Raw genomic sequence first — 22,693 nt, forward strand, 5'->3', positions numbered from 1 at the left:
GAAATACGGTGCAGGTCAATTCTTGGTTTTGTCTGAAACTCAGGATCTAAGGATTATTGCTAGAAAATAGGTTAAAGAATATAGTTTTATTTTAATAAACAAACATTGGCTTTCCACTATTTTCAGAAATGCCTGATATATTTCAGTAAAGGCAGTGGCTTGAAGACAGTGTTGTATTAATATACATTGGCTCTAATTTCAAGAAACTGAGGACTATCCTGATTTATGATTTAAATTGTCCCCAGTGGCACTTGCACAGCTGACAATCGAGAACTGGAAAGATGTGTATTCAGAAGAGTTTACAAAATGAAGCCAGCTGTGTTTCCCTACATACTGTGGCTTCCTGACATGCATCATTAAACCTTATTAGCTACTTCCTTTTGCAGAGATTCTTGTAGACTCGAACCCTGCATATTAGCAGTTTCTGTCTCTCCAACTGGAAATTATTCCCTTTATTGTAGAGTGTCACCCGCTATAGTTTCTGATGTGTAGTAATTGGTACTTTGGAGTATAATCATAGTGAAATACCACTCCATGCATTTCTTTATTTGGAAATTAATACAGACCTTTTTACTTTATCTGTCAATCTGCAACTTTTCCCATAAGTCCAAATGTTAGGATTTTTTACAAGCCATTAAGTATGAAATTGATCTTCAACTGTTTCATAAGAGCAAGAGGAACAGACACCAAAATAACACCACAAAGTTGAAATAAAGCTAGCTTTTAAGTGGAATAATGTCTTGTCTTTTTTCTTGCAGCATTACCAGAAATTAGTTGAAATAAAGAAATGATGTTGGGAAAAAAAAATAGAAACTCATCCTTTTATGATATTTGGGATGACATATTACATTTAGGATTTTTAAATAGGCGTTTGTAATGTAATTGGTAAAGTAAATTTTCAAAAGTGGTATTGTGCAGTGTGACCATGAAGTACTTGAAATACTGTGATGTGCAATTGCCATGATCGGTCTACAATTGTAGACTTGTTATAGATCAGTAAAGAAAAGTTATGGGGTCAGCTAAAAATGTCAAGTTGTTATGACTCCCCTCCAGTTCAGAATTACCATTCATCCATTACTGTTATTTAGACTCTGTTCGACAGAAGCTTTCCACTAACAATTATTGTAGGCACATCAAGTGCACCACTTTTACACTCGAAGATGGACCAATTGTTTATTTCTTTTCCTCTCAAGTTATTTGCATCTCTAATATTTTTGTTGCATAAAGCACAGCCCTTGAGTACATTATTGCTGCTTAATTTGTTCCTGAATGACTTAAGAACTGAAATTAAAAAACTTGCACCAATCACAATTTTTGTCATTTTACTGTTTAACTGGGTGCCCCAATAAATAACTAAAGAATTAATTTTCCAACAGTGGGAAATAAAAATCAATGACTTACACAGATCAGATTTGAGTGCATTACTCAACATTGAGGTTCTTTGTCAAGGGTTAAAAGGGCTACCTGCTTCTTTTTCAAGTAAACTGCACATCTTAATATTGTGGCACTGGAAAAGCAGATAGATGCAGCAAACAGGCTTGTTTCTTTTGTTTAATGCCTATCCCTGACCAGATAATAATAGAATTCATTTAATCAGGTTACATTGATTTGAAGACGTACAGATTTCAATAAAATGAGAAACCAAGGTTCATACCAAAGTAATCAATAAAGAAAGGACATTTTGTTGTAGACTATTGCTAGCTGGAGGGTGTGTGTGGGATTATTACTTTTTAGATTAGAACTTGAGTATAAAGTATAATGTAGCAAAGAACATTCTTGTTTTGCAGTTAGCAAACTTTAGTTCTTCAGGAAATATTCTCCTTTTATATTTGAAGTCAGTGCTGAAGGCTTAAGAATTTACCCCCAGCCCCCACCATCACCATTTTACTTCAAGGATATTAAGAGATTTGCCCACATCAACCACTCCAGTTCTATAGATATAGGGGCAAATTCCACCTCAACTGTCTATGGGAAAATTGATGGAATGGAGCACAACACTGGTTTTACATCCCAATTCATTGAAGGTGCAGAAAATCAATATTGGGTAGGTTTTGGCAATGGTATTTCAGCTGATTCCTGGGCTTTTTCGTGCCTGAAATGCTAGGTTAAAATTGGCCCCAAATGTTCGGTTCCACCTCTAAAATGTGGAGTAAGTTAGTGGAAATATTAAATTACAATTAGTAGATTTCAAAAACAAAATATGGTTTGGATAATGCCACATCCAAATTAATTGTTAACATTAGAATGGGCCCAATTTTATGCAGGATCAATAATGACTATTTTGCTCAAGATTTGGATTGCACTGGTATTGCTCAGCCTTGAGTTATAGCCAATATTGTGGATAGCTTTCCATCCCATCCATCTCTTTTTATTTGGCTGTACCAATTTCCAGAGATTGAATAGGCTATCTCACCTAATCACCATCAGCCTGCTTCTGCGTATTTTAGACATTCATCCTCTTTTAAATAAATAACTAAAACGTTATCAACTTTATACTGTATAGAAAGATTACGATTTTACACTGATAACTTCTGGATTTTGAGTAAACCGTGGAGAGAGCCAGGTGAGCTAATGTGTATGCTGGCTGAACATTATCCGCATCCAATGCAAATTCCTTCGTGCTTTGTAATTTTCAGGGGAAAAAGAACAGACATATGAAAGTCAAAACACATACATTGCAAACAATTGACAGTGGTGAAGGTCGCAACTTTCAACTAAGAATTAATTTTTATTCTCACTTTGAAATTCTGTTTACTTCTGGTATAAAAATTTAATGTTGAAGCAGATTTTAAAAGTGCTCAGTTTTCCTGCAATAAGCATTGCTATCAGGGTTTCATTAACTGTTTGTCCAAATGTAAAATGTCAAACTGAAACTGAGCAAAGCATTAATGCAATGCAATAAAGCTAATGTCCTTTTAACTTTGTGTTTTCCCATGCACTACAGTATATATGATTTCAGTCAGCTTTTCTGGAAATGGTAGCCAGCATTGTTCAAGTCTAATTAGTAGTACATTAACATGGATTATTGTGAATAAAGTACATTTTGTTTACAGGCAATTCTGTTTTTATTTTATTTAATATGGTGTTTTACTGTATTTTTGTCAGATTATCATTGTTGCCTATTAATTAAGTGCTGACATGAGTACGGCTTGTCATGGAAGCCTCCATTTACTTTTTGTGTTCATTTCTTTCTTGCTTTTGATGAACCAATTACAAATCAGATGTTTTTGTAGTCTGTCGATTGAAAGTGATGGTTACACTGTGCGGGAAAGAGAAAATGTTATGCAACACATTTAGTTACGAAGAATTGTTTTTCTTTGTTGTAACTAAGCAGATCTTACCATATTTATGAGGTGGCAGTTCATTGAAGCTGTGACTTTTTCCAAGGGAACAGTAGTATTCTTTGCTGAATTTTCTGTATAGAGTTTCACAGATTTTACTGCTGTTATGATGTGGGCGAACGGTCTCAGTCAGTAGTTATGCATATTATGAGACAGTGATTCTTTATTTTATTACAAAAAAAGGCCAACTTTAGACGGCCAGATTAAATCATTCCTTTCACTTTTAATGGGATTTAGATGAATAGAGCAAAATATGCACTTTGCATTCATTGATAGCATCTTTAGGTTGAGGTAATTGAGTCTTTTTTCCTTGACTGAATGAATAATGACTTCATCTGATCCGCAGTGAGGCCTGAAACGTAGACTGCCATTGTGAATGCAAAGAGATCTGGTCTTTGAAACGTGCTCTGCTTCTCTAGCTTAATTTTTCTTCTTTTTAATCCAAAAACCCATTTTACTTGATAACTCAACCAGAAACCACGTATTAGTGGAAGTTGTGGAAATTGCAAGATATTTGCCTCAGTTGTGTTACTTTGAGTGCAGCTGATAAATCAGTATGCTGCCGTCTACAGAACCTTAGTTCTCAGGGGAAGAAAAAGGCAAGCCTTTGGATTGTTTGAATTCTTTGCAAATGTTTAGATGTAATTTTGTGATTGTTTCTGTAATTAAAGGAAACATTTGTGTTTTAGTGTTTATTTCCCATTTTACAATGGTATGGGTTTTAAGAAGACCTGGAAAGTGGTGAGAGACTTGGTATGCTTTCTTTCCTCACTGGCTTTCTTGACTGATGCCAGTTTTAAAATGAACAGGGAAAAAAGCAAAGTAGAGGCCGTTGGAACGTTTGGATCTGATTAACTGTTATCACAAAAACAGTGAATGTAGTTATAAATATGACTGTTTCTAAATTACTCAATCTGTTTTTGATTGCACAGTGCAGCTGAAAGGATAAATTACTTGGAAGCTTAAGGCCAGGTCCAAGCAGATTTTTTAAACACTAATTTCTCTGCCCCATCCATCCATCTATCTTTCTGCCTCTCTCTACACCCCTAACTACTCCTCTCTCAACCCCCCCCCCCCCCCCCATGCATCTCCTGACTATTATCTATTATTTTTGGACAGCACTCCACAGTCAAATAACTCTGCACGTTTTCTTTAACAAGATTTCAGACTCTTAATTATGTGAATCCTCATCAGTGCAGACGGGTCATGACAAGAGCCTAGGTAAAGGACTTCAGGAAAATGTAGGGTCAGATGGGCAAGTATGGCAGATTGCATTTAACGAATGGTAATACATTTTAGAATGAAGAGCTATCGTGAGGAATTAAACTTTGGGAAGATTAAGAAGGGTTTGGAAGAGCTAGAGATTCAGATGCATCATTCCCTAAAATGTGCAGGTAGGTAAAGGTAGGTCACCCATTCCTTCTCTCCTGAGATGCTGCCTGGCCTGCTGAGTTACTCCAGCATTTTGTGAATAAATACCTTCGATTTGTACCAGCATCTGCAGTTATCTTCTTATACTACTTGTTGCTCCACTGCGATTTCTCCTCAAGGTATGTCCCATTAAAAAGGAGTACTTTTAGCTTTATAAATGGGCAAGAAGTCAAATGTAAGGAAGGAATAAATCTATTAATTAATTGGCACAATTCATTTCATTAGACATTCTTTTGCGTGCCTTCCAGTTTTGAGTTGTGGAGTGTGTTGGGTATAATTACGTGAGGTTATTGTAAGAGATGGGAAATTAGAGGGACTGATTATTTCTGCTGAAACAGGTGCTAAGTGGAGACCTAAGAGGCTTTGAAAATTACATTGTGACAATGATTAGGAATATACTGTTTCCTTTTTGTTGGGGAAAAGGTATTAGAGATTTTGACTTGATTCTATTAAAGAAGAAGAGAAAATGCAGAAAATTATTACACATAGACTGCTTTACTAATGGTAACAATTGAAGCATAGACCACTGCATCTGGATAATAATTGAAGGGATATGGGGAGAATGGTTTCTATTTTGGAATCCCATGAGCTAGGACAAATAAAAATGGATTCTCTATTGTAAATGTCTCAGGATCTCCTTTTAAACACTTAATAAAAAGTTTTCCGTTTTATTCTTCCCTTTGATCATTACCTTGCATTATATCTTAATGCCACAAAGTAAACCTCTCTGGATTACTCATCCATAGTAAAATTGTGCAGACTGGATCAAGTTATCAGTGCACTGTTGTCATGGGTTCCAGGAAGCCATGGAAACATGGAAAGTATTTGTACTTTTTCAGATATGATACTTTTTGAAGGAGGAAAATTGACAATTTACAGCTTCTCTGCTTTATCTAAACTACACTGGTAATTTGATTTATTTTGGGAAAGCTCATGAATTAATCAAAAACAAATTACTCCTGAAAACTTTGATTAGGATACTAATCATATTGTATTTTAAGCCATCCTTTTAAAAAAAATCCACTTGTTCTGAGTAATTAACCTCTTCCAATAGTTAATTGCAGCGTAGATCCCTATTTACCAATTATCATCTTTCCCTCCAGTGTCCTTATTTTCTTTTGCTCCCAAATAAACTATTTCCAACCAAATAACTGATTTAAAGTCGGACTCATTACAGCATGGAAACAGGCCCTTCGGTCCAACTTGCCCACGCCAAAAAACATGCACCATCTACACTAGTCCCACCTGCCTGCTTTTGGCCCATATCCCTCTAAACCTATCCTATCCATGTACCTGTCTAAATGTTTCAATAGTACCTGCCTCAACTACCTCCGGCAGCTTGTTCCATACAACCACCACCCTTTGTGTAATAAAAAAGTTACCCCTCAGGTTCCCATTAAATCTTCCCCCATTCACCTTAAACCTATATCCTCTAGTTCTCAATTCCCCTACTCTGGGCAAAAGTTTACCCAATCAATTCCCCTCATGATTTTGGATGGGAATACACAATTTGGATGACAATATGCAACGTGTGATTAGTAAGTTTTCAGATGGCACCAATAGGTGATGTCATAGACTGTGTAAATGGTTGTCATGAATTACAGAAATATATTTATCAGCTGGGCAAGTGGGCTGAGAAATGGTTATGCAGTTTAATTCAGATGTGTGAGATGTTGCATTTTTGGAAATCAAACTTGGGCAGGACCTCAGTAATTGATAGGATCCTGTGGAGTGCATAGTTCCCTGAAAGTCGCATCACATATGGATTGGGTGGTGAAGATGATTTTGTAGTCCGTCGATTGAAAGTGATGGTTACACTGTGCGGGAAAGAGAAAATGCTCACTGCTCTTCATTAGTCAGGGAACTAAGTGTAGAAGTTAGGAGATTATGTTATTGTTGTGCAAAAAGTTGGCGAGGCCACACTTGGAGTATTGTGTTCAGATTTGGTCACTCTGTTATTGGAAAGATGCCAATGAATTTGAAAGAATGCAGAGAAGATTTTTGAGGCTGTTGCCAGGGTGCAAGGGCCTGAGCTAGAGGGAGAAGTGAGGAGGCTAGTATTTTATTCCTTGGAGCGCAAAACAGTGAGGGAGTAAGAGATGGTGTGTAAAAATCATAAGGGGAATAGATAGGGTGAATGCACAGAATTTCTTTCCCCAGGGTAGGATAATCAAGAACCAAGGGGCATAGATTTAAGGTAAGAAAGGAAAGATTTAATAGGAACCTGAGGACAACTTTTTCCACACAGGTTGTTGGGTATATAGAATAAACTGTCAGAGGGAGTAATTGAAACAGATACAATAACATTTAAAATACATTTGGACAGGTATATGGATGGGAAAGATTTAGAACAATATGGGCCAAATGCAAGCACATGGGACTAAGATGAGGCATCTTGATCGACATGGATGGGCTGGGCTGAAGGGTTTGCTTCTATGCTGAATTACTCTATAACTAAATAAGTCAAGTCAACTTTATTGCCATATGCACAAATACAGTGAGGTACAGGTTTAATGAAAATATTACTTGCAGCAGCATCCCCGGCACATAAACCTAGGCAACACATAATAGATTATAACAAATAAAAGGCATCCTTCTGTTCCAGAACTCCTTATTTTGACATCTCCAATCAAATTTCCATTCTCCTGCCTAATTGAAAAAACATGAATGACATAGCATTACATAACCCTTTTTCTCCCCACCCTTCCCCATTTCATTCTTTTCAATTTTCTACTATCCCCTTCCAATTCTTCTTTTTGGTTGTAAGGCCACTTGCACCTTCTCTTGCCCAGTTCCACTATTTACCAATTGAGCCAGAGCCAGAGAACTTCTCCAAGGCCTTCCCTTCCTGCTCTCATACAAATGTTTCCCGTTTTTCCCCAAAGGCTTCAGCTGAACCATCTGCTCTATCTCATTTCCATCCTGTTCCTTGTCTTCATTATCCAAATTTGCGTTTTGGGTTTCACTCATTGGCAATAGCCACCCCCACCACACTACCACTATTGTATTATGGTAATGCAACATACGTGGTATTATTTTGTTTGTATTTTTAAAAAAAGATGCAGGTTCTTATGGAATAAGGATTTAAGTACGCGTGCTGCACGTTTTAAGCATTCCTAAGATGCCAAATGCAAATGTAAACTTTATAGTAAATGACTACTGTATACTCATTGCATGGATTGATTTATCTGTTTAACTTACAATTGTTATTTTGATTTCTTGCAGGTCGGCTTACTGGATCTAGAGCTAAATCGGCTGACAAAGGCTTTGTTTTTTGCTCTAGTTGTGCTATCAGTTGTTATGGTGGCTTTGCAAGGATTTGTAGGTCCTTGGTATCGATACCTATTCCGGTTCATCCTATTATTTTCATATATCATTCCCATCAGGTAAGATTTAACTTTTTTTTGGAAAGGTTGCCCTGAATCACTGAACGTGAATGTTGAAATTCATACCTAGCTCTAATTGTAAAAGGAACTGATCTTTATCGTGAAACTATAGTAGCAGAAGAAAAAAAAATTGCCAGTCCCAGAAGGATCAAACTGCTGTGAAACTTGTACCACTTGCTCTGTTCCTGCCATTCATTTATTACAATGGTTTGAATTTCAGTGCTAACAAGTGACATAAAGAAATTACTGGAATAATAACTGGCAAACGAGGCACTGAATAGAAAAATTGTAATTGCATAACATTTTTAATGTAAAATCCTGTTCTCCTAAGTGCCTTATTCATTTCATTGCTTTAATAGATTGTTTTATGCTTGCCAATTGCATTAACATTTAGTTTCAAAATCAATTTTAATTGTTTCTTGTGTTCCTGAGTCACACCACTTTCTCATAATTTGGTCATGAGTGGAATTGCATTAACTTTTTTTTAATCATCCGTATAAAGCAATGTGCTATTATTTTACAGTGCATGAAGAATATAATGCAAATAATGTTGACAATAACTAAAATTGCTCTTGAGACAAAAATGAAATAGGTTGGGGAGATTAGCTTTACATAATATGAAAGTATAAATTAGTAGGCATGGACCACTTGGCCCCTTGAGCCTGTTCTCTGTTCCGATTATAACCGTAATTTCATATTTCTGCCTGATCGCAGCGATCTTTCATCTCTAATGAAGAATTTGCCTACCTCTGTCTTCATATTCAAAAACTCTGCTTCCGCTGCTCTTTGAGTAAGAGAGAGTGTTCCAAAGATTTGTGATCCTCTGAAAGTGCGAGAGAAAAGTGGCCCCTCTGCCTTGAAGGCATAACCCTATTTTTTTTAAATTCTAGATTCTCCCACAAGAGTCACAGGCACTCTACATTCATCCTGTCAAAATCCCTCTGGAACGTATGCTTCAATCAAGTTCCTACTACATTCCTTCCCAGCTATCTTCCTCGCCCCCCCCCCCCCCCCCACTCCCTCCCCACAGCTTCTAAACTCCAGCAGATGTGAATCTAGGGGTGGTCCATTGATTCCTCATTACTCAACCCACCTATTTTAGGTATGAGTCTAGTAAATTTTCTCTGAACTGCTTCCTTAAGTGAGGGGACCAGTACTGTACACAGCATGCTGGATATTCTTCACAATGGAAGCACAACCTCCCTGTTTATGTGCAAGAAGAACTGCCGATTCTGGTTATGCACCGAAGATAGACACAAAATGCTGGAGTAACTTAGTGGGACAGGCAGCATCTCTGGAGAGAAGGAATGGGTGATGTTTCGGGTCGACAGTCTTCAGACTGTCAGGGGAGAGGGAGTCTAGAGATATGGAAGGATAACGTGTGAAAACGACAGATCAAAGCAGACGATGATAAGGAAATATAGAATGGTTCACTGTTAGCTGAGGGGAAGGTGACAAGGTGGCATACAATCAGTCAAATTAATCATGACAGTGAAACTAGTCAGAACTAGGGCGGGGGAGGGACGGAGAGAAGGGGAAAGCAAGGGTTATTTGGTTAGAGAAATCAATATTCATACCGCTGGGTTGTAAGCTGCCCACGCGAAATATGAGGTGCTGTTCCTCCAATTTACGTTGGGCCTCACTCTGACAGTGGAGTCAGCCCAGGACAGAAAGGTCAGTATGGGAATGGGAGGGGGAGTTAAAGTGTCTATCTCCCTAAGCGTATCCAGTTCTCTAGTAATAACTTATGGTTCTGTTAACTCCTCACTATCTTCTTGCTTGCCTTTTGTGAACTTCTCTATTTCCTCTTCATTTGGACAGTTTGCGGGTAAATCTCGACATGGGAAAAGCTGCGTATGGTTGGCTGATCATGAGAGATGATAACATTCCAGGCACGGTAGTCCGGACAAGCACTATACCAGAAGAACTGGGGCGTTTAGTTTATTTATTAACAGATAAGACAGGTAATGTTGATGTCATCTCCTGAGCTTGAGACATTTCTGAATGTTTTTTGGCCTGCCATTTGGATGAACAAATTTGTTGCAGTATTCTAAAACATTGAACATTTTGAATAATAGAGAGAAAATCAGTAAGGTAAAAATCACTGAGGAAATCAAAATGTAAATCAAAGGAAATTAAAAAACAAAAACATTTGCTTAAAAGTTGCCAAATTGTCATATCTAATTTTTATCAAACTGTTTTGTGATCTTTGCAAATCATCAATGAATGACCAATAAATCTCAAACTTTAGTTTTTAAAAGAATTACCTTAAGGTGCACCTTTTTAATTCTCCATTCCTGAGTGCATCGACTACTATTAATATAATCTTACTGCTTTTTAAAAAAAAGTATACTTTTATGATAGATTTCCAGTGTACTCTTTTTTTAAAATAACTGTGTAAAAGTAAATTTCCTTTCTGTATTCTGCAAAATACAGGAAAAGTTGCCTGGTGACTCCCTTTAAGCCAAACAGCCCTATTCTCTGTGTGGAGTTTCATTCTGCCCATGCCCGATACGGACCATATTCCTCTCTTCATGCTTGATCCTACTTTACAAAACAGATAGTGCCAGTGGATTGGCAATCATTAGTCATCTACCCTCACTTCCAACCCCAAGTCACTTCACCATGTGCCTAGATTTTATCAAGCACTTATCCCACAGGTGGTGCCACTGTGCCTCTTACTACCTAGACAGTCTGCCCTCTGCTCCAACTATGTATCATAAGCAAGGCCTTTGTCATATCAAATGCTTCTGAATCTTTTTCTCCTGCTTCCCTGGCACGTACCTTGTTCCATACCCTGAACCTATCAATGAAGCACAAGATTTCCCACATGAGTTCTCAACCATTCTGCTCACCTTGTATGCCTCGCAATATTACCATTTTGACTCAACAACCATATAACATCTGCATTGCCTCTGGAATTATTGTTTTCATCTCCTCCCAGCCACCTCCCACATCCATACAGGGTGTGTTCCTTTGAGTCACCACCCGCAACAATAACTCTGCATCATCATTTGGCTCAACCAATATCCAATTTCCTGTCTCTCCAGTGTCAGTCCTGATGTAAGGTCTAGACCTGAAATATGGACAATTTATTTTCTGCCCACCCCCACAGATGTTCCTATGTTCCTCCAATAGTTTATTTTTTTGCTCCAATCTCCTCTTCCAGCAGGAAACATTTACATCTCATTTACTTCCCCAATATGCCTCCCATGTTATGAGTAACTATTGTACAAATTTGCCTGTGGAACAGTAAAGCAAGTGTCATCCTAAATTTGATACTTTAAAAAAATATTCTGAGAATTTGCAACAGAATTGTTTTGTTGTTTGTTGGTTTCATCGTTGTTCACATTAATTGATGAAGATTATGCAAGGAAAAAGAGTCTGAAAATTTAAGATTAAATGTCATCAATAGTACAAATTCTGCTTAATTTATGAACCAACATAAATGTTAGTTGGAGCAAACACCTGTTTGGTGAATCCCCCCCCCCTCCACCCAAGTTCCAGAAAAAGAATAGCCATTAGTAACCATACAGAATTTACGTTGTTGCGTCTGAGGACCAGTGCAGTCTATCTTAATTGCAAGGTAGTCCTTTGTATGACTGCAAATCGGGTTTGTGCTTCATCAGTAAGCATTCTGACAAGAAGCGTCCATCATTTTGGCTTGCTCATTTGCCATGGCAGAATAGAAAATGAAGTGTCCCAATAATTACATTATAGTTTCCTTATTGTAGGACAAGAAAGCAATGTGGTATAATTAGGTTTGATTGGACAGCATGTTTCCGGTAAGATCTGAAATTGATGATGTTGCTATAGTGACACATCTGCGACCACCAGTGCGTGAAACATAAAGTAATTCATTTGACAAGAGAAGACATCTGTTAACTAAGAGGATGCAGAGCATATTGACACTGACCTGAAATACTAGATGTTATGTGATAAATGAATAAATGGTGCTGAAACAAGAGGACAGATAATTTATACTTAATCTGCAAGTAGAGCTTTAATCTTCCCAATGCTTGCTTTTGATAAAGCTATTGTTTAAGGACAATACAGTGGAGAGCTCATAACTTTTAAATGGTAACTGTGGGTGAACCCTAATGATGCCATAAATTAATCCCAGTGTCAATGGAATTTATCTCTATTGTATTATAACGTCATTAGTGGTACAAGCAGCTGGAACAACATTTTTGTGATAAATGAATATTGCAGGCAATAATTATACCGTAAGCATTTCCAAAGCTGACATTCTTTTACAGGTGGCAGCACAAAGTCTGTTTCATGTACATCACCTACCTATTTCATCTCAGTAAATAACTAAAGTCAGGGGAATTCTAATGAAATGGCTAAACTGCATGTTGGTGGAGTGATGAGTTAAGTTATTCATTAATGATTAGTGCTGTATTTAATTTTTTTCATACAATTAATATAGGGCCAGTTTGTCAGATGAATTTGGTGATTAATTTGTATGAACATATGAAAATGTCACAAAGTACAGCAGCTTGTTCCATAAAATTGTATTTTTCAAAGGTTTCAAAGGTCTTTTATTGTTACATGTACCAATTAAGGTACAGTGATACTCATATTCACGTCACTATGCAGATGCATTCTACTCAGGTTGAACAATTACTTCCATGTGACAATCTAAAACAGTATGATCTGCATGGACATAATATAAAGCAACAAGCAAATCTTTGAGTTTAGTGTGTTTATATAAAACCTAGTATGTGTGATTGCTGTCTTTAAGCCGAACATTTAATGAACTGTTGTCTCCAATCAAATTGTATTTCATTTGTACAAAATAAGAATGTAACTGGTTATTTGAAAGGGTGCAAAGGATGGAAACATGTGCACATTAAAATTTAATTATGGAGTTATACAGCATAGAAATAGACTGTTCAGCCCACCTAATCCGTGCTGACCATCACGCATTCACTTGATATATCAATCCCATGATATTCTCCCTACATTCTCATCGACTTCCCCCAGATTCTACCACTCACCTGCACACGAGCAATTTACAGTGGTCAATTAAACGACAAGCCTGGCCCTTTGGCTTAAAAGGAAACCAGAATAGCCGCGCAAAATTTATGTGTTCAGATGGAGAATATGCAAACTTCACGCAGACAGCATCAGAGGTCAACCTGCATCTGTGCGGATGCGAGGCAGCGCCTCTTCAAATCGGGCCATGTGCTGCTGTATTCTCACGTTCGCTCAGACGAGTGTGGTCCCAAATCCTATTCTGAGGCCCTAACCTCATAACCTGGATTAACATTTAAGTACAGCTGTCAAAATATACTTTTTTGTCAGATACCATCTTTAGCAGAGAATGTTAAATTGCAACCCCACCCTGCACATGAAAGGAGTTTATGACGACATTGAGGTGGTTGCTTTTAAGCCTCGCCAGTGTTTTTTCATTTGAACAGATTAATTTCTGATAATAGATTATAGATGTAAAGTAATCACTCTTTGTTTCCCTCTCCACAAATGCTGCTTGATATGTTGCGTGTTTCCAACATATTTCCATTTAATTATTTGTGTGCAGGTTGGCTGCATCATTATTTTTCGCGTGACTCTAATTTGAAGTAATTGATTAACTATGAATTATTTAATGGATCTGAAGAGCATGCATTCCTGTTGGAGAGAGACTTTGGGTTTTGAGATTAAGGTCAGCCAGCCAAACAGCATCCGTAGAGAGGGAAGAGAATGCTTTGGGTCAGGGCCTCTTCCTAATATGTATTTCAGATTTCAGCACCTGAAGGTTTATTTGTCTTCCAGATTCCAGAGTTTGTGCTATTAACTGCACAGATTGATCTAAGCACCTTTTAATGGGTAAATGACTGACATCTGTAACCTGCTTTTGAAGGGGAATTGTGGTTGCCTTTTTACCATCTTGCAGTAGTTTTTTCTGGTTTTCTATTGGAGTAGTCACCACTGTGCCAGATTGCGTTCAGGGATGGTAGTTAGAAGGCTGTAACGTAACAAATAAGGCTGTAACGTAACAAATTGTGGAAAAAGTGAAGGGGTCTGAATACTTTCTGAATGCACTGTATCTAACTGATTTGAATAGGAATCCTGGCAACATGTTATATTAAAGCATTGTGACCATTTTTCCCAGTTCTTATTAGTTTATCAGAGTAAAACTAATTCTTTCCAACAGGTTGACAAGGGAAATTGTTGAAATGTATCACTGTCCTGCTGTTGTGCACTTTCTAGCAACTGGTTAGAAAGACACTGATAGATGCCTGGGAATAATTTGTTGAGTCTTTGTCTATTCAAGTGAGAGTGTGGAATAGAACTAAATAATTATCAGGGAATGGGGATTTTTTGTTTGAAAGCTGATAGAGTGAAGCCGTTGTATTAATTTTCGGCTTCTATTTCTGCTTTGGTTAATTTTATTTCATCATGATGTCTGAGAAATTCTTCACTCTTGATATTTCAGGGATCCACTGCCTACTGTAGTCTTGGCAGCTAATAAACCCTCACATAAAACAGCCAATTAATTAGCTGTTTTAATCACATGGCTGTGGACCCGACTTTGATTGACATGGGGGTGGTTGTTTACAAGCTATTTTGACGACCAGAGTTGAAATGGTGAAGATTTGAACTCTGCTTGGTGTGCAACAACTGCCCCCCCCCCATGTTATTTCCAACAAAATGAGAAGAGGAATGAATGACTTGGAGAGGACATTTTAAATGTGGGATGCTGCAACAGTGATTTTATTTTTAACCGCATTTACCATACCAGAACAACATTGTTGCAATTTTATACATTAGGTTAATGCTGCTTCTCTCACTGAGTATAGAGATATTCCACTCCAATGTTAGCTCTTTGTAATTTTACGTATTACAGCTGTGCTGTTTTATGTGCTTACCACCCAAAAGAGGCAATACCTGCTCATTTTTTTTCGACTTGAGGACTCCGTTCTTTATATTCTCTTAAAGCTTTCCATTACTTTTTTTGTTCATTCAAGAATCAATTTGTTCATTCAGCATATAATTTGAAGTTCAGTATGTTTACCTAAGCACTATGCATAATGGCCAGCTCTTTAAATATTAAAGCTGTTTATTGATATAGCCTTAACATATTCATATTTAAGTTGTAGACTAAAAATCATTCACAACAATGAAAACAGTACAGTACTGTCGCCAGTGTAAATTGTACCAAAGAGTTATTTGTATAATTATACGGTTATTCAGGTCTGAATGAATGTTCTTTATTGAAATGCAATTTGATACTGCTGGTAAATTTCAGCAATTGTGGCTATACTCTTCTCTGTTCTGCTTATTGTAGGAACCCTTACACAGAATGAGATGATATTCAAACGTCTCCACTTGGGCACTGTGTCTTATGGGACTGACACAATGGATGAAATACAAAACCATATTATTGGCTCATATGCACAGGTATATATTTCAGATGTTCACTTTGAAACAAATTATTTCTATTGTGTATTTAAATGTGAAGAAATTAGGGTTTTAATAGAATTGTAATGGATTTAAACTGAGTGAAAGGCATCTGAAATTATTTTGCTGCAGATCATGTTGATCATAGAACAGCTTTACAATTTTTTTTAATCCACTGAAAGGCGCAAGTCACTCCAATGCCTAAATGGGCAATGTTGCTGCTTGTGAGCTGTGCAGCTCAAGAAGGTTTTTAATTTATTGCTCAGACCCTGCTAGTTGATCTCACTTTTGGCACAGCATTCTTGAGGTAAGGGAAGAGTTGACTAGGTCTATTTTACAGTTACATATACTGGATGCTGTGTGGTGCTTTGCTGTAATGCTGCACACAGAGAGAGACTGTCTCAGCTCAAGCCTAAGTAATGGTCAGTGGGCAATATGCTAGAGACTGCATGGTGGCCAAGGAATTGCTGCTCAATCTATGATGGGTTACCTAGGATATATATAGTGCAGAAAAAGGCGATTCGGCCCAACTGATCCCTTCTGGCTATATTTAGATCTTCACCCTTTTTCATCTAATTCTAGGGGTTGAGGAAAAAAGAGGGAGTAGATGCTTGGAGAAAAAGTCAAGGTGTATCTTTAATTTTGCAATGGAACAGGGGATGGGGTCTGTAATAGGGTATTATTGAAATAAACTTTCAAAATAAATGGTAGTAAAACATAGATTTATGTGCATTGTTAACTAGCATTCAATGTTTTACCTTCTATCTAAATTCTAATAAAATATATTTTCATTTTTAATTATTAAAGAATGTACGGATACAGACTGATTGCTAATATGATTGGAGCAAATCTCTGTGTCTACCTGTGGCTATAGAACATATATAAATATAAAATCGACAGAGTGGATGATGTTTCTCTTTTCAACAAGTGAGGAATTATATTCCAGAGATTTTTAAAGTAATTCCAGGGTTGTAAACATGATTTTTAATGGGGCTTTAGTTTGTTTGTGTTTAATAAATACAGTATGTAAATATGTTGAATAAATTCACTTTCACTTAGTTTACGGTAGCTGTACATCAGATGGTCAAAGTGTTCAGTTGGATGGTGGTATATAGAGTTGATGGAGGCTTGGAATTTGTGTGGATGCGGTAGATATATTTACACATGATGGATTTTGACTATTCATTCAGCTTGGTGCTAATATGCAATTTCAGCATGGTTAAATTAATATTATTAATAAAGTTAAAATAAATGCAGCTTGAGCATTCAGGTTATCTCTGGAACTTGAAGTTACATATTATCACAGAATATCAATAGACCAAAAGTGAAATCCATTTCCTCTCTCAACACCTAAATGTTGGTCCTTGCAGCATATTCTTACTGTCTTTTTATAAGTGGGACAGGTGCTGGGGACATGAGAATTGTTGATTGCCAAAAGGGGTGCAGTGCAACAGCATGCAAAGAAAGTTCTCATGTTTATAGAACTGGTAGAGATCAAAACAAAGAAATTGGGTAGTAATTATATCTGCAGATTTCTGATTGTTAGATATTTCAAATCTAAGTGCTATCAAACTGATTTTAAAATTTAATTCATAATAACTTTATAAAACTGAAAGACCAAGTTAGAATTTTTGTGTGAAATGTAATAACTAAGAACATCATATATTGCTTCAGTTTTATTGAAGGCATCATGAAGTTTATCATGTTCACATTACTACTTAACATATATAACATAAAGAACTGAAGAAAAATGCTACATCTAACGTTTTAGGAATCTTCACGGTGTAACAATGAACAATTTTACAGACACATGGAACTCCATGTGCTGATTTACATAAAAAGGCATAAAGTGCTGGAGTAACGCAGTGGGCCAGGCAGCATCTCTGGAGAACATGGATTGATGATCTTTTGGGTCAGGACCCTTCTACATATTTATTGTAGAAGGGGTGGAGGAAGAGAGGTGGGGGTGGGACAGAGCCAGGTAAGTAATATGTGGATACAAGTGAGGGACATTTTTGAACGGCAGATGGATGGACAAAGGCCAGAGATGGGAAGAGAACAAAAAGCTGTCAGATAGGAGAAGAAACACGAAATGTGAAGCCAGCGGAAGGTGTATCGGTGGAAGTGAGCGGGAGAAGGGGAATGGGATAGGGGGAGAAAATGAATGTGCAACACACAAACTGGAGAAATAACAGCTCACATTTTGCTTGGGTAGCTTCCAACTTGACGGTATGAACATTAAATTCTCCAATTTTAGGTAACTAGTTGATGCAAAGCCCCACTCCCCTCTTTACCCCCACCTGGACCTCCCCCCATCTTCCCTGTGCCCTGCTTGGATGAGGACCTATTTCTTCCAGTACACTGCACCCCTCACCCCATCTCTGCGTAAAAGCCTGTGCATTTACCCTATCTTTTCCTCTCGTGTTGTTATACACCTCTATAAGATCACCCCTCATCCTCCTGTGCTTCAAAGAATAAAGTCCTAGCCTGCTCAACCTCTCTCTCTCAGGCCCTCAAGACCTAGCAACATCCTCTTAAATCTTTTCTGAATCCTTTCCAGCTTAACATCTTTCCCACAACAGGGTTAGCAAAACTGAACACAATGCTCTAAGTATGGCCTCACCAAAGTCTTCTACAACTGTAACATGACCTCCCAACTTCTGTACTCAATACTCTGACTGATGAAGGCCAATGTGCTGGAAGCTTTCTTGACCACCCTATCTGCTTGTGATGCCACTTTTAAGGAACTATGTACCTGCACTCCGAGATCCTTCTGCGCTACAATGCTCCCAGACCGCTGTCATTCACTGTGTAGGTCCTGCCCTGGTTTGACTCCACTAACCATTCCTTAGCCCACCTGCCCAACCAATCAAGATCCTGCTGCAATTTTTGACACTCATCTTCGTTATCTACAATACCACCCACTTTAGTCTCATCTGCAAACTAACTAATCGTGTCTGGTATGTTCTCATCCACATCATTAATGTAGATGACAAACTGCAATGGACCCAGCACCAAACCCTCAGACACACCACTCGTCACAGGCCTCCAGTCTGAAAAACAACCTTCCACTATCACCCTCTGTTTCCTATCACGAGGCCAATTTTCTATCCCATCAACCAGCTTTCTTTGGGTCACGTACAATCTTCTTCCCATCTCTGGTCTTTTCCCACCCATCTGCCATTCAAAGGTCCTCATCACCTGTATCCACTTATCACTTACCTAGCTTTGTCCCACCCCCATGTCTTTTCCAGCTTTCTCCTCCCTTCTGCAATCAGTCTGAAGTAGGATACCGATCCAAAACGTGGCCTATCCATGTTCTACAGAGACGCTGTCTGACCATCTGGTTTACTTCAGCACTTTGTGTCTGTAACAATTTTACGGTGTTATATTGTATTGGTGTCCCCATTCCACCCCATCACTCAAAAAACATTGTCATTATTTTAGCTTTATCAGTTGTAGCTTACTTAATAAATGTTACATGGAGTTCTCCAGAGAAATTTAAAGAATCTGATGAAATCTTTAGACTTATTTTTGTTTATATTGTCTAATTTTAGGACCAAGAGACAGATTAAATAATGAATAAACAAGGCTATCATTAAATGGGTTGAGAATTAAAAGACCATCTGGATAACCTACATGTAGTTGCATCACAATGATCCTCTGAGAGCTTCTTTAAAGAGCTTGTTACAGATCAGCAGTGAGCTGCCATACTAGTCACACTTATGACCATTACAATGTCATCACGAGGTTCATAATACAAGGCCCTCAGTTTGGGACATCCAACTTGCTGCCTGGAAGCCCTGCAAGGATTACTTCTTCCCCGTCAGGCGGTCACTACGCTAGGTAGTCATGTACACAGAGTTGCTCAGAGAAGTTAGCTGTGCCATTTAACATTGTTATTGGATGCCCCTTTTATAATACCAAGAGAAGGTGTATGTGGATCTGGGAATACTCAGAACTACCCCAGCTCTTTATAAACAGCAGCCCATGATGCAATCAGGACGGAATACTTGGGGATCAACAGGTATGTGGAGGGGGCTACAACCCCAAGGTGGTAGTGGCAAACCTCACCACCTGTGAGTCACCCTGAAACCCATCCTATGCTGCACCAGAATATCCAAGATACTGGATCTTCCAAACCTGGTATCCAGCTGAAAGATCATATCCAGTATAGGTCTATCACACTGAAGCACAGTCCTGATAGATACACAGCTGTCACTGTCAATGGTGAATAACTTGTTGTCTTAGTTGTCAGCTGGTCTTTATGTCTTTATGTCTCAATATCAAAATCTGCTGTCTAACTACAGGACAGCATATATGACTTTTCTGTCCAATAACAATTTTCCTGGTCTCCTTTAGGTTGTTGTCTTTTGAGATCATTAAAGGTAAAGCTGTGCTAATAATAGGCTTTTGATTTAAAAGAACCATCATGCTATAAACATGTAAATAAGTCGAAAATGACAGTAAAAGCTGGTGTATTCAACGAAGAAATTGTTATGCCATTTAAAAAAATAGTCAATACCACAAATTAAGTACTGGACGTCAATGATGAATTAGAATGTTCTATTTTTGTTCATGTCCAACTTTATTCTCTATATTTATCACTAAACTTCCTGCTTCTTACGTCAGTTACTAAATATGACTTCCAGCTGTTGCTGTATTCAATATCATATTAAATAATAAATTGTAAAAGAGGTTGCCATGTAGACCAGGGTCAGTTTCCTGCACTGTTTTGTCTTTATATTTTATAAAATTGAATGTTTTATTCCGGTTGTATTCTTAAGTTTGTGCTGACTTGCAAAGCTCTTTGCAAATGAGTTAGACATAAGAGAAATTCTGAAAGAGGCCTTGCCTCAAGTTGCACTTAAGTTCTCAAAACTGAGGAAGTGCTTGTAACTATTGTTTATTATAACATGGAAATAACGGTCAAATTGTGCACAGCAAGGGCCATCAAATTTGTGAAATGATCAATTAGACTATCTGTTTTAGTGATGTAGGCAGATAATAGTTGTATGGGTGAATTACCTGCTCCAAGTGATGTATGAGACCTTCTACGTCCTTTAGGCCCTAGGTTAATGCCGCTTTCCCAACGACCATAGTTCCTGCAGCACACCACTCCTTCACTGCTTGGTGTCAAAGTATATGTTCGGGTATCTGGAGTGGGGTTTGAGCCCATAACCTTCTGTCTGGTAGGCTGGGTACTTTGTCTGATCAACGCTGTTATAAAGCAATGCAAAATTTGTTTATGGAGATCTAACAAACTTCTATCGTTTAGGTTACAAAATATGTAAAGTGAAATTTGGATTAGATTTTGGTGACTTATTGTGCACCTACATTTCTTTTTAGTTTTACTTCACAGCTCCTAATTCCTTGTAATTAAAATGTTGTGGTTAATGTTTCTCTGATTAAATATGCGCAACATTACATATTACATATGCCATCCTTCTGCTTACTCTTACTTTCTCAGCAGCTTCTTGTTCCACCTGGGCCACCTAACTTGGTGTCTTTTCAAAGTTTGACATGCAACTCCACATGCAATTCGTAATATATAGTAAAAAGCTGTGATCAGTATTTGATTGTAATGAAATTCAATACTATCTTACTGTCACTGTAATTATGCATGGTTTTACCTGAGACTATAAAAGAGCATTTATGGGATTCTAAAGGGTTGTGTCATTAACTGCACATGAAATATACTTTTTAGTGCAACTGGTCATTTGGTCAGCAAAATGGTAATATATTTAATGATATAACTGTTCACACAAGTTTATTCCACCTAATTGATGACCAAGCTCTGTCTGATTCCACACCAATCTGTTACCAGTATTGCTGCTTCGGAAGTAGCTGGATTTTTGGTGTTTCCTTGTATTGAATTGATACCAAAGATGTTTTTAATATACACTAAACCTTTTTTACGGACCTCTTTATAACGGATTTTGGTTATAGCCTGACGTTCAACTCCAGGCCGGGAAGCTGACGCCAACCCTGGCCCGCACCACCTCCCCGGCTGCTTCAGCTGGGCTGCCGACCCCCCTCCCCCCCGCGAGGACTTCCAGGCTGGGGCGCCAACACCACCCCTGGCCACTTCCAGGCTGGGCTGCCGACCCCCCTCCCCCCCGCGAGGACTTCCAGGCTGGGTAGCTAACACCACCCCCCGCCGCTTCCAGGCTGGGCTGTCAAACTTCACCTCCTGGTCAGGATCCCAATTCTGGCACTCATCGCCGCTTCCAGGCTAGGCTGCCAACGCTATGCCCCGGGCACTTCCAGGCTGGTTTGCCAATGCCACCTCTGGCCACTTCCATGCCGGGCTAGCGACCTTCACCAACAGGCTGGAATGCCAACACCAGCCCGCACCACCTCCCCAGTTACTTCCAGACAAGGCTGCCAATGACACTGCCGGCCCACACAGCCTCCTCAGCCGCTTTTAGGCTGTGCCTGCCATCACCACTGCCGACCCTTCCCTGCCACTCCAGCCACCTGTGGGCCACAACCATGACCCTGCCGATCCTTGCCCCAACTAATCTGGATTTCAGGCCCATTTCCAGACGGAGAGTCTGAAGAAGGGTCTCGACTAAACGTCATTTATCCATGTTCTATAGTGATGCTGCCTGACCAGCTGAGTTACTCCAGTGCATTGTGTCCTTTTTATTATAGCATCTGCACTTCCTTGTTTCTACTACTTAAACAATGATAATTCCGTACTCTGTTATAGCAGTCAATCGGTAATCACGGACACCATTTCCCTCCCCATGGTCCATCATCATGAGGGTTTACTGTATACAAAGTACCTGCATTAATATGTGTATATATGTTGCGATTCTAACATACAAAAATATCCCAAAGCATTTCACAGGAGAGCGATCAAACAAAATCTATCACACATCCATGTAAATAGATATTAGGGCAGGCGGTGATAAATTTGGTTAAGCAGAGAAGTTTAAAAAAAATCTTTAAAGGGAGCGAAAGGAATTCAGAAATGATGTTCCAGAGTTTTGGATATTGCTGCTGGTGATGGAGCAACTAGTTGAAGAAGAGGCTAATGATAAAAAACAGGAGTAGAGAAGGGAGAAATGTGCCTGGCTTGAATTTTACTTAAATCATTAGGATGTGCCTTGGTGTATCCAG

At 38.4% G+C, this 22,693-nt stretch overlaps 1 protein-coding gene across 2 annotated transcripts in view; it reads left to right on the forward strand.

Moving 5' to 3' along the window:
* Positions 1–22,693, forward strand: part of atp9b (ATPase phospholipid transporting 9B) — a 298,121-nt gene that overhangs the window by 214,507 nt on the left and 60,921 nt on the right. For both annotated transcript variants that reach the window (XM_078397707.1, XM_078397708.1), the window contains exons 12-14: positions 7,998–8,158; positions 9,980–10,122; positions 15,453–15,565. In XM_078397707.1, coding sequence (XP_078253833.1) covers positions 7,998–8,158; positions 9,980–10,122; positions 15,453–15,565 — 417 coding nt within the window. The remainder of the gene's footprint in view (positions 1–7,997; positions 8,159–9,979; positions 10,123–15,452; positions 15,566–22,693) is intronic.

This window comes from Rhinoraja longicauda, chromosome 4 (genome assembly GCF_053455715.1).
Source record: "Rhinoraja longicauda isolate Sanriku21f chromosome 4, sRhiLon1.1, whole genome shotgun sequence".
NCBI lineage: Eukaryota > Metazoa > Chordata > Chondrichthyes > Rajiformes > Arhynchobatidae > Rhinoraja > Rhinoraja longicauda.